This window comes from Eucalyptus grandis, chromosome 8 (assembly GCF_016545825.1).
Source record: "Eucalyptus grandis isolate ANBG69807.140 chromosome 8, ASM1654582v1, whole genome shotgun sequence".
Lineage (NCBI taxonomy): Eukaryota > Viridiplantae > Streptophyta > Magnoliopsida > Myrtales > Myrtaceae > Eucalyptus > Eucalyptus grandis.
Genome location: NC_052619.1, coordinates 34,847,901 through 34,859,831, shown reverse-complemented (window position 1 = coordinate 34,859,831; position 11,931 = coordinate 34,847,901). Strand labels below are relative to the sequence as shown.

The 11,931-nt window shown below is 37.9% G+C and overlaps 1 protein-coding gene across 2 annotated transcripts; it reads left to right on the top strand.

Annotated features, from left to right (window-relative positions):
* Positions 1-250: 250 nt before the first annotated feature.
* On the top strand, positions 251-11,591 carry LOC104414228 (ubiquitin-like-specific protease 1D). 2 transcript variants are annotated; one of them, XM_010025272.3, is made up of 14 exons: positions 251-700; positions 1,929-1,980; positions 3,905-3,999; positions 4,073-4,341; positions 5,043-5,091; positions 5,894-5,973; positions 6,073-6,105; positions 6,183-6,278; positions 6,687-6,789; positions 7,193-7,290; positions 8,973-9,095; positions 10,042-10,156; positions 10,685-10,792; positions 10,911-11,591. In XM_010025272.3, exons 1-14 carry the CDS (start codon positions 344-346, stop codon positions 11,073-11,075), a joined length of 1,743 nt encoding a protein of 580 aa, XP_010023574.1. In that variant the 5' UTR covers positions 251-343; the 3' UTR covers positions 11,076-11,591. The 2 variants fall into 2 exon arrangements, with proteins under 2 accessions (XP_010023574.1, XP_010023573.1); XM_010025271.3 differs by having other exon boundaries at positions 5,891-5,973.
* The last annotated feature ends 340 nt before the right edge of the window (positions 11,592-11,931 follow it).

Sequence of the window (11,931 nt, the reverse complement as noted above, 5' to 3'; positions counted from 1 at the left end):
CTTCCTAATTTTGAACAGAAAGGAGGGGAAAAAAATCAATTGACAAAAAAGAAGAAGCGGGATATGAATAACAAATAAGAGGGCCAAAAAAATTGAAAAATAAAAATAAAAATTCTGTAATATTCTGATGAGCCCTCTTATCAAATTTGATTTCCCATAATCTTTTTTTTTTTTTTTTTTTTTTTTTTTGTTTTAATTTTATTTTATTCACACCCTCCTTTTTCATCATCCTCTCTTCTCCTTCTGCCATTTCTCTCATAACTTTTTCCCCAACTTTTCCCCCCCAGTCCGTAACTGCAAAGTAGCACGCTCCATCCGACAACGCTGTCCGCTCCTCCGCTGCATGGAAGAATCGGAGAGATGTTCCGGCGGCCGCCCCCGCCTCGACTTGGACAAGCTCTTCGCCGCCGACGACGCCGACGACTCCCCCTCGCCGGTCCTGGTCGTCGAGCGCTCCACCTCCTCCTCCTCCCCCTCTCCGCCGGCGCCGGCCCCGGCGGCGTCGGCGTCGGCGGCGGCGGATACCGACGACTGGATCGCGGCCCTGTCCGACTGGGGCCTGGCGGAGCATATCGCCAGACAGGCCCGCACCCTCAGAGATTGCGAGCGGAGTCTGCGCGACAAAGGGGAGAAGCTCCGGTCGACGCTCCGGCGTCTCCGGGAGGAGCAGGAGCGGAGGAAGCTCCGCCGCATCGAGAAGGTTCTCTTTCCCGAAATTTTGTTTCTTGGGTCGTGAGGTCGGGTTTTGGATCGTCGGGCCACCGATTGGGCGGCTCGGTGAAGTGGGTTTAGCATTTTTTTTCGTCGGTCGTTTCGTAGATGATCGAGTAGATGAAGGTTTAAGGCTTTCCGTTGTCGATTCTCTCTTCAATTGAAATCGTTTCGGCAATACTGAGCAATCATAGGGAACGGGTTTATAGTCTCGTGCTTGCGAATTTGCAATGCTGTTGCCCACTACACCTGTCGAGCTGAATTCAAGGGAAGTCCTGAAATTTCTTGCTGCTTTATCAATGTTTTGTGCACAGTAAGTCCCTTTTCCTATTATGAAAAGTGGGAAGGGTCTGTGATGTGGTTGATATCCAACGTCGGGGACCATTTTATTTCTCCTTGCCCTGCAGCATTCTCCTTCCCTTATGATGACTTGAAATCTTTTACTTTCGAATTGAAAGATGACATTTTTTAGGGTTTGCCCATGGCATAAAGTCGATGCTTCTAGATTGGCAACACCTGCATTTGACATTCTCCTTGCAGTAGACATGCATGCTTTACGGGAGTTGCTGTTGGAGGATGCAGTCTGAAAGTTGAAGTCAACTTGTTCTCATTTTCTGCTTACTGTTGCAGCCTTTGTTCCTTTATCCTGATGCTTTATTTTGTTCTACTCTTGCTATGAAGTGAAAAAAAAGTTATGATAGATAAGAAAAGATTGTTCAAGCTTGAGTTTTGATTACGGGTTTTTTCTTAGCTTAATAGCCTGTCTAGCGCAATATCAAACATAACATCTGCAGTTAATGTAAGCTGTGTTGTGAGCAAGGTACCAGGTCAAGTTTCAAATGATTGACTTAATTTTGAAGATCTTTGGAATAACTGATTCTTCTCATGCAATTGGCTTGGTTGCCAGCTAAATGAGATGTAATTCAGTCACTCTGTGCCACTTGGTTTTGGACATTATCATGATTTTGGAAATAAAATAGAGTTAATTATTTTCGTTGTGCCCATTAACTGTTTTACATTGGCTGCTATGATTAAAAGATTAATGGTGAAGTCATTCAAGCTTGATACTAGCATCATTAATGAATTCATATTTTAGGCTTGGATGGAATTGTAATATGGAGCACGTTATGCTATTGTAAATTTGGATGTCCATATAGATGAAGAGTTCTTAGCACACGTCAATCTCAGTGATCGGATCTGCACTTTTACTTTGTCAGGATGCTGATGAAAGTGAGAAGCCCACACAGTCCACTGGTGCAATTGCTCAAGGTGAGGACTTGGCTGTTCTGATGACATCATTATTATATCTTTTGATAAGTTTTTGGAAATTTTGAGCTTGGTTATACCATGCCCATGGTGGTTCAGTGGTGTATATGATTTTTCTGAATAGTTATTTTTTTGAGAGGTTGGAATATTCTTTGGCTCTGATGCTATATTGCATCACTGAAGTGTTTTACTGCCAAATTTTGTGCGCTTGTAAACTTTAGAGCATCTTATGCTTTCGCCTGAGCTTTAGTGCTGTGGATTCAATGCTGGAGGACACATGTGACCTACTTTGGGACCTCTTATGCTGCTGCGCTGTTATGTAGAAGATTAAATACCTGCCCAAGCTTATTTCGATATGTGGCTTCAGCTCGTTTATGATTCCCTCTCATCCTCAAATATGTTAATTTTAGTCGATCATCTTTTCGTTTCTTTTCTTAGCCTTCTTGCCTTATGTGGTCTATACTCAGTATATTGCTTACGTTATTAAATTTTATGCATTGATTATGCCATATCAGGTATTAATATAGTTTATACTTTCCCAAACCTCTCATCTCCCAACCCTCAGTGAAGAGTTACATGATAAAAGAAAAGGTTAAAGACCATGTTTCTGGGACTTGTTCATGGCCTTAATATTTGTATTTGAAGTTACATTTGGTTGTTATCGTCGGCACTGAGATCTGAATGCTGTGCAGTTTGGCAATTGAAAATGCGTTTGAGTGGCAGAAGGAACACTAAAAGTACAGCATTGAAGGCGATAGGACCCATATGAATTTTAGTGAATTGGGACATCCTGATTCAAGCTTTTAATGAGCAACTTCAAAGCATTCTGGAACCACCTTTAGTCAAAACAAGGTTATTGAAAGTCAAATAGAATATCATCTGCCTCATTTTCCAAAAATACAATTTATTCGTGCTTGTCTTTTTGCAAGTCACCTAGCACCTTTACCTATATTAACCAAATTTCTGGCCAGTTAATTCGCTTTTTCATTATCTCAGCTAGTTCTGCTTCCTAAAGATTAGCAGAAAGTGTATACAAATAGTTCTCAGTTCTGAAGCTGAGAACTGGCATAATTTTGGTAGAAGAAGAAACAAATAAATAATTTGGATACAAGAAACCATGAAGGTGAAGTTGGAGATCACATTATTGGAAAGAGGACTAGATAGAAAGAGAAAGAATAATCCTGAGATGAAAAGGAAACTGAGAGGAAATAAGGGGTTGATAAAGATTAGATTTAGAGGAGGAGAGCGTAACGAATGGTTTCTCCACAAATACTTAGGCAGCTCACCATTTTGTCCTCTGCTTTCTGGTAGTGTTTGTCCCCCTTTCTGTTAGTTTTTTCCGTCTTTCATGTAGTGGTTGTCTTTACTAGCACCTCTGGGGATATGTAACATTAGTTTGAGATGCTAAGTTCTGCTCAATTTTTTATTGACTGTAGCTCGTTGCTGGAGTGCCATTATTCTGTCTTATGCTGCCAGATGATGTCTCCAGATAACACGAGGGGTTCTCTCACTCTATATTCTTTATCACTGTGATAACTCAGTATTTATAGAAGATATTATTTTCCCAGAAGAAGTGTGCTTTCCAGAGCTGTTTTTGATTCTGTGACTACAGGTTGCATTTTCTCATATATTTCCATTGTTCAAGTAACATGATAGCAAGAGAATTTTTATGGAATTCAGAGTTTTGGAGCATGTGGCTGGAGGTGAATAGATAATTGGGATTTTGACCATGTTGGTGTTCTTTCTACTTTAACTTTCCTATATGGAGCCTTGGACAAGTCAAATGGATTTTAGTTCTAATTTAGTGGACTGCATAATTTCTTTATAATTAATTACTGTAATTGGTAATAGCAATGCTCATGATGTATCTTTGAATCATCGGTCTTGTCTTTTACAACATGTGTGAGGAAGTGACATTCTTTTTTAGGTGCATCTGATGGCTTAAGAGAAGCGACAACACAATTGACAGGCCCCCTTCGGTCCTCGTTTGCAGAGATTTTTTCTGGAAAATTGGAGGACGAAGTATGGTTGGTTTTCCACGATTATGTTTTTCATTAATATACTGCTGGAGCTGTATACTGAGTTTTCTTCACAGACTCCTTGTAGTGCTTCCAACTTGCATGAGAATGGATCACCTAGCATGACTTGCTCAGATCCACTAATACAGAAATCCACTGGAAAGATCTCACCAAGAAAAAGGAAAGGAGCTTATCCATCCTCCAGAAAACAACCATTTCGGGGACCAAGAAATCTTTCGGTGGAACGAGCCGATCATTCACCTAACAGTGATCGGAAGACTAGATCATCATCCATTTATACCTTACGTGATCTTAGCAGGAGATTTTCTGGTCGACTATCTACAAGGTGAGTTATTTTGCTCATATGTAGTGGTTTTTCTTCCTTGTCCTTACCTTAAATGGAAGATTCAGTTGTAAACATTTGCATCATTACAACATGGTTGGGTATATGAGTCTATTCATATAACTCACCGAGGAAAGAAAGTTTGAAATTGAAATTACCAATTTTTATTTTCTTTTTACTTCACCATATAGAACTCTAATCTATTTTGAATTTTCCAAAGTGAGCTGAATTGATGAAGAGGATATTTTGACTATTCGCTGAAAATTTAGTTCCTTGCTTCATGATGGCGTTGATGCTATGATGACTAATAATAGGTCTTGGATTGATAAGTTACAATTTGATTTGGAATGCCTGGTAGGACTTGGACCCTTCTGGATGATGTCTCGGCAGTTGCTTTTGACACCACTAGGAGCAGTACTAGCAAGCTATCATTCAATTGACCAGATGATGCGTTGCTTTGGTATTCTACTTTGATATTTGGCGACAATCACTTGTTAGTCTTAGAGATGAAACTTAGATAATGATATCTTTAGGTTTACCCAGGAAAGTTAGTTGCTGCGTCATATTTACACACTGCCAGAATGAATGAGTCCTTCCATTGGGCTTCCTGCCTAACTCCAATCAGTATTAGTTGTTTGTAGCTGCATTTATCATTTTCAATTTGGAGTTGACCAAAACATAACAATCATAAGAATCAATGGTAGGGAAAATGATTTCCATGGTCAACTTTTCAGAGATTCGAAGGCTAAGAAGGTACGTTTCATTCTTTTCTTTTCTTTTTTGTCACCTTTGCAGATAGTTTAATCTGATATCTTGGATATGATTTTCATTTGTCTAAAGCAATTTGGGTATGTATGTTGGTAATAACTGGTATAAATATTTCACTCGGAAAAGAAGTACAATTAGCATGGGAACTGTTAGACTTTAGGTTTTCTTCCCTCCTACAGCATTAAAACACAATCGGAGAGCTTGAATTTGATCCTTAACTAGTTCGTTTGGTGTAGACTTTGAGTTGATCAAGTATCTATACTATCTTTAGGGGAAAATCAATGACAGGTAAGTTACATTGGCATAGCCTTAATTTACATGGGATTTATAGCAACTTTTAAGTTGAAAAGCTCAACATGTCCCTGTGCTGGCAATCTTGACTTCCAGTGGGATTTTCCATTTTAAATCATCGGTTTTTCTTTGTTTTTCTTGAGGTTTCATAACGAGAGGTTTTTGGTCTATATTACTACATGTACCTGGTGACATTGGCATATTGAAAGCAAAATTTTAGGATAAGTTCATTATGGCATAAGTGGTTGTTAAACATGACTGGTGAAGATTCCGAGTGAATACCTTTTTGTTGTTATGTAAAAAAGGAAGTTTTTATAGTTTCTGAAGTTGCTTCGGTAAAGTAAATGTCATACAGGACAGTTTATCCCAAAAAAAAAATAAAAATGGTGGCCTGTGCATTGTTCATAATTTAACATTTCGTGAGAGTTGTTCTGACCTTTTCAGGGCTTTTTTTATTTTCTTTACGTAATCTATTTATTGTATTCTTTTTAAGAAGGAGCCAACAGTTGTTCTGGTCGACGAGGAAGAATGTCAACAAGTGGAGAGAATTGAAGGAGGTGACAAATTTAATGAATGGTAATTGAACTGTTCCATTATTCTATGCTCTATGTGTTTACTATTTAAGGCAGGCGATTGTGGGAAATATTATTAATTTGACCTTTTCGTGCCTTTTAGTATGAAAGACACTACAATCTACTATCCATCAAGGTATCTCATTCTTCTTCTTATTGATAAAGTTTGGCATTGATCACATAGAGATAATTTTTGTCATTATCTCTTGCCAGGGATGATCCACAATCCGTTGAAATTTGTTATGCAGACATAGAGTGCCTTGCTCCTGAGCACTATTTGACGTCACCTATCATGAACTTTTACGTTCTGTAAGTACGTCTAACAAATTTAGATCTGTTGTAAGTCAAAATACTGGTAAAAAACATGTTAAGCAAAATAAGAAAGAGAGAATATTCCTTGACTTCCGTTGCCTTTATTATTGGCGTAGGATAGGACTAGGATTGGCTCTTCCCCTAGGGCATTTAGCAATATCCTTATTTCTCCTTATTTTTTCCTTTCGTAGGTCTGTTGATTGGTTGTATATTTCGCTAATTATGCTTAATTCCCAGATATTCTTCATACTTACTTTATGAGTCCTCTATAAGTATACCTATCTGTAGTTTTAAATTTTTAAGCCTCTTATTGCTATTCTCCCGTGTAGATTTTATGCCTAGATAATATGGTGATAACTGTTACCTTCTATTTTGGTACTAATTTCTTGATGGTTCACTGACTAGATACCTACAACAGCAATCTTTGAAGTCAGATAAAGGAATAAATGATTATCATTTCTTTAATACATATTTCTACAAGAAGCTCCAAGAGGCATTATCATGCGAGGTGACCTTTTCCTCAGTTTCTCCTCTTTATGGATTTATTTTGAAAAATGAATGTCCATCTGTTATTTCTACCATGCTTTGTGGTTGGTTGGATTGTCCTGACTCTATGCTTTGACTGTTCTATCTTTGGGTAAAGCAATATGGACTCTTTTTGTACAGGAGATATTTATGCTATTTGTTTAAGTGCTGTGTTTTTTTTTTCCACCATATTTTGTACTAATTTTTGGTCCATAGGTGAGCATTAGTTCTTTTATGGGTGCGTTCTAGATTCTCTCCTTTTGGACACATTATTGTTTCGAGTTAATGCTCTCTTTGTTAATGAAATGATGACATCTTCTATTTCATATATGCATTCAGATGCACTATTGTTTATTTCTAATGGATGATTTTCATGTGATAAGCAGGGAAAGGAGAAAGATGCCCTTTTTGCTAAGTTCAGAAGGTGGTGGAAGGGCGTGAACATATTTCAGAAGGCTTATGTCTTTATACCTATACATGAGGAGTAAGTTCAATAATCTTGTATCTTCCATAACTTTTCTACAATTTGCTGCTGAAGATTTTTGTAAAGGCTCTTTGCTCTTAGTTAACAGGTTCTTAAGGAAGATATGCACAAAATGCTAGAACTTCAATGTGGTTCTGATGGTAAAACTGATTCCTAGATAGATTAGACCTCTCTTAATACATAGGAGGTTGAGCTTGCATACAAGTGGTTGGATGTTTGGTTGCAAGAACTGTTGTTTCAGCCTTTAATATTTGCAATACCAACAGGTTTGATTAGTAGCTTGAGGGTTGAGTTAAATATGAAACAATCATTAGTAGTAATGGGTCATGAAAGCTATACCATGTATATACCTTGAGGTTGAGTTACCTAAGAAAGAAGCATATGAGTCATGAACCTATAGCATGGCTAAGGATGCCCTGACTATTTTTGCCTGCCAGTCAAAAGGACTATTATTAATGAGTCATGGAAGTGAAACTCGCCAGTGAACTCAATAAGATTCATTTGCCCACATGTTTTTATGAACTCTCTAAGACTTTTGGATCTAGATTAGTGATGATAAGAACTTGGTGATTTGGTTCTTTCCATCCATTTGACTTTTCTGATGATTTCTGCATATAATTATCAGTGTTGAAGACATAAAAACCCCCCAAGACCTGTCCCTTTCATTGTGATCAGCTGTCTGGGAGTGTAAAGATAGTATAGAAAAATGGACTTGTCTGAAATGTACAAGAGAGAAAGAAGACTAATCCGAAATTAAAACTACGGTTATTATTGTGGCTGAACATTGCACATAGTTGAAAATGGGTGTTGGCAAGCTCACATAATTGAGTTGGTTCCAGAAAAATGAGCTTGAGTGATTCAGGCCAGTGTAGCCTCTTCACAACAACGGCAGATAGGATATGAGGTTCTCCAATTTCAGCAATAAGTCTAAAGTGAAGGAAAATACAAACGGAGAAATTACATGATCAACATCCAAATTTTACTCGCTCCAATGGAAGTGTTAGAACGTCCATCCCAAAAACTTAAACTGATGGGTGGAGGGAGACTATATGCATATAATGCCATAGAAACCCCATAGAAAAGTGACGTGGGGTGCTTTGACACCTTCTCTCACATACACATCAGACTGAGAACGATGTGTGGAATTGACAAATAGGTTGCCTTGTGTGGAAATAAACCAGAGGCAGAAGAACTTGGCTTTGCTACCATGTTAAAATGTCTAGCCCAAGAGTTTAAGATGATAGGCGGGAGGAAACTACGTGATATAAGGCCCATTGAAACCCCATAGACGAGATGTAGGATAATTTAACAAAGAGAATTTGCTGATCCACTGTCATTTTATGTATTGTCTAAATGGTGTGCTGCTAATGTAGTAGGACAATCTTGGGCTGAAGCATAAAGTAGCATTCGACAGTATAATCTATATTCAGTTCGAGTTATTTAATTTGAGATTGTTAATATGCATTAGATTGATGCATTGGCTCGTGTTCTTCTTACTTTAGCTTGCATGAGGGCTTAAATGGTGCCACTTGTCTATTCTTTGGTGTGTCTAACTTAAATCATCTACGTGATAGGCATTTTGGAGTCTGAGAAAGCAACTGAAGTAGCTTGACCCCATTATTGTTCTTCTGCATTCTGCTTTGTGAGATTTCTAACATAGGCATCTCCTTTGATCCTGTCAGCCTTCATTGGAGCTTGGCAATTATCTGCATTCGTGACAAGGATGATCACTCTGGCCCTATTATACTTCATCTTGATTCACTGGGGCTTCATCATAGTAAATCAATTCTTGATTACATTAAAAGGTGAGCTTGAAAGAATTCTGTGGTTGATGCATCATTGAAAATGGTCAGATTTTCCAGATGAAGTGGCATCTCATGCTTTTATGTGCCAATTATTTGTAGTTGATGTATAGAGTTATTAGCCATCAAATATGAGGCAAATACCTTTTCTAAAGTACAGAGAGAGCATTGATTTGTGATCCTTGGTCTAAGTCATACAATGTAGTAGAGATATCAATTTTGTGGAGTTCTGTGAGATGACCGTTGTTGTTATGCCTGCTGTAGGTTGACAGAGAAGTTTTAAAAAATCTTGGTAGTGGCAATAACTCAAACAATATGTTGTGGACTTTGTTGTTACCCTTGCTGTTGGTAGTGTGTTTTAATTTTGTGTGGTCATATTCTTAATCAACAGATCCTTTGTTTCTAAGATAGTTTTTAGTCATAGCAGAAATCTTGGTGTTTGTGCGAGATGTACACTGTTTCTAAGATGGTTTCTAGTCATAGCAGAAATCTTGGTGTTTGTGCGAGATGTACACTGTTTCTAAGATAGTTTTTAGTCATAGCAGAAATCTTGGTGTTTGTGTACACTGAAGATGTTTTTAGTCATAGCTCTTGGTGTTTTTCACGCCTTTTTTTTTTGTCCTGGCCAGATGGTTCTTCCATATTGCATTTCACAGTCTTTACATAAATGTGACTTGTATTATGTTGACTGATAATGGTGCATAATTGACACTAATACATATTTTCAAAGAGAAATGTCCATTAAGTCCACAATATATCTGGGAGCATGTTGAGATTTGCATGATATAATTTTTGAGTTTGGTTTGTCTCCACTTTATTATTCTTAGCTTCAGTATACATGGAACTGGAACTTAGTTTTAGTTTTGGAGCATGTTCGTACTTTCCATTGTTTTTGTGTATGTCTGCATATGGTTTATCAATTTACTAAGGTCCTCATATGCTTCTGCAGCTTTTTGGTTGAAGAATGGAGTTATCTAAGGCAACAAGTTGCTCCTTCAGATCTTCTGATCGAAGAAGAGATTTGGGAGGTGCTCCCAGAGGAAATTGTTCAAAAGAAAATTGCCGTAAATATCTTTTCAGACAACCTTACAATAATCTTTTCATGCTTGTGCTCTTCTGCTATTTATAGTGGCATGGGTTAGAACCGTGATTAGAAAATATTCTGTTCTTCAATGTAAAATTTGCTGAAATTGTTCTGTTCAGAAAAGGTGTAAAGCTTTGATAATCACTACAAATAAAAAAATGGTTATGATATGGCAATAAGACAATGTCTCAAAATTGGAAAGCATCAATATGTTTGGGATGGTTCATTGCAGCAAATGGGGAGTTGCAATCCAGGGTTATGTTTCTTGGTGGATGATACTTGTTCTTTCAAGTAAATATGAAAGCCTTTGATTCCAAACCATTGGTGTTGAAGGAGCATCTGCAATTGTCTAAAATTGTGTATGTATACTTAGGGGTTTCCTTTTGAAAAAAAGAAGATAAAAGGGACGAAAGAGTTGGGTCAATTTCTACACCTTAGACGGTACCTACTTTTTCTAAATTGTTTATCTATTGACTTGTTCTTTTGTAATTTTTCTGTCTCACCGTAGGTTCCTCAACAGAAAAATGACTATGATTGTGGGCTCTTCGTACTTCACTTCATGGAGCGCTTTATCGAAGAAGCTCCTGATAGGCTGAAAAACAAGGATTTAGCTATGGTACAGGATTTTCTTTCTGCTTTCTCTCTTAGGAATTCATGAACCTCTGGAGGTTCTCGTTTCACCTGTGGCAATTATTTTCAGCTAATTGTTTATGTATTTACATTTCTTTTCTCAGTTTGGTAAGCAGTGGTTCAAGCCTGAAGAGGCCTCTGGTTTGAGAGTGAAAATCCAGAAATTACTTGAGAAAGAATTTCAAGATTCAACAGAGGGTCAACATGCTCGGGGTTCTTCAGACTCGGATGAAGCCCCAGCAGAGTGTGTGGACATCGAAGATCCTTGATCGTTTCCATTTGAATGGGGCAACTGACAGAGCCAATCCAAATGCTTTGGTCCTAGTTTACTTCATCTATTAATCGAACTAACATCTTCTGCTGTACAGGATATCCAGAATCAGTTTTGTATAGCCTGGAATTGTCCGAATATGGAATTTCAGAGAAGTGGGGGCACCTGTCTGTCGGACCCAGTTATTGAGTGTTCAAGGTTCATCCATTTTTTGCAAGTTATAAGTACCCTGTTGTTCGTGCTGATGTACAGGAGGAAAAGATTATGTTCTGAATTTTCATATATAGATGGTGCTAAAGAGTCTTGTCTCTTATCATTTAGATGCAAGGGATAACCCCATTCAAATTTTGTTGGGCATGTAAGCTTTCGGCAGTTTAAAGACATGCTCGACTTGTAAAGAAAAACTGGGAAAGTTCACGGAATATTGCTCAGATTTTATGTTTTTGTCTGGCTTGTCATGTAGAGCTCAACTTTGGTTGCTTACCGTTAAAAATAAATTTGAGGGTTCCTCGTCCTTAGCTGTTTTAGATAGAAATTAAATGTCAAGAAGTTTTGTTGCTTGGCCACTAAAAAGCTCCAGCCGGTTTAAATATCGGGAATTAAGTGTTGGTGATTTGGTTTGATCTAATTTTTGTATTCTTTTATGAGAATCAAGTGTCACGGCCCAGAGGTTTCGACTTTCGAGGCACAATGGATTTGAGGAAGTGACCCAAATGATCGGGTGAGCTGGAAGTTTCTATGGGTCTATTCTTGATCTAAAATAATCTTGAAGGCAATACATGAAGGCAGTTGTGTGATTTTGTAATTAATGCAGGCAGTTGTGTGTGATACAAAATGAATTTCACATAATTGCG

Coding starts and splice junctions, on each gene's coding strand:
- LOC104414228 (XM_010025271.3), top strand. CDS start 344: ATGGAAGAATCGGAGAGATGTTCCGGCGGCCGCCCCCGCCTCGACTTG. Junction 6,279..6,686: donor ATCATGAACTTTTACGTTCT/GTAAGTACGTCT, acceptor TTCACTGACTAG/ATACCTACAACAGCAATCTT. Junction 10,157..10,684: donor TTGTTCAAAAGAAAATTGCC/GTAAATATCTTT, acceptor GTCTCACCGTAG/GTTCCTCAACAGAAAAATGA.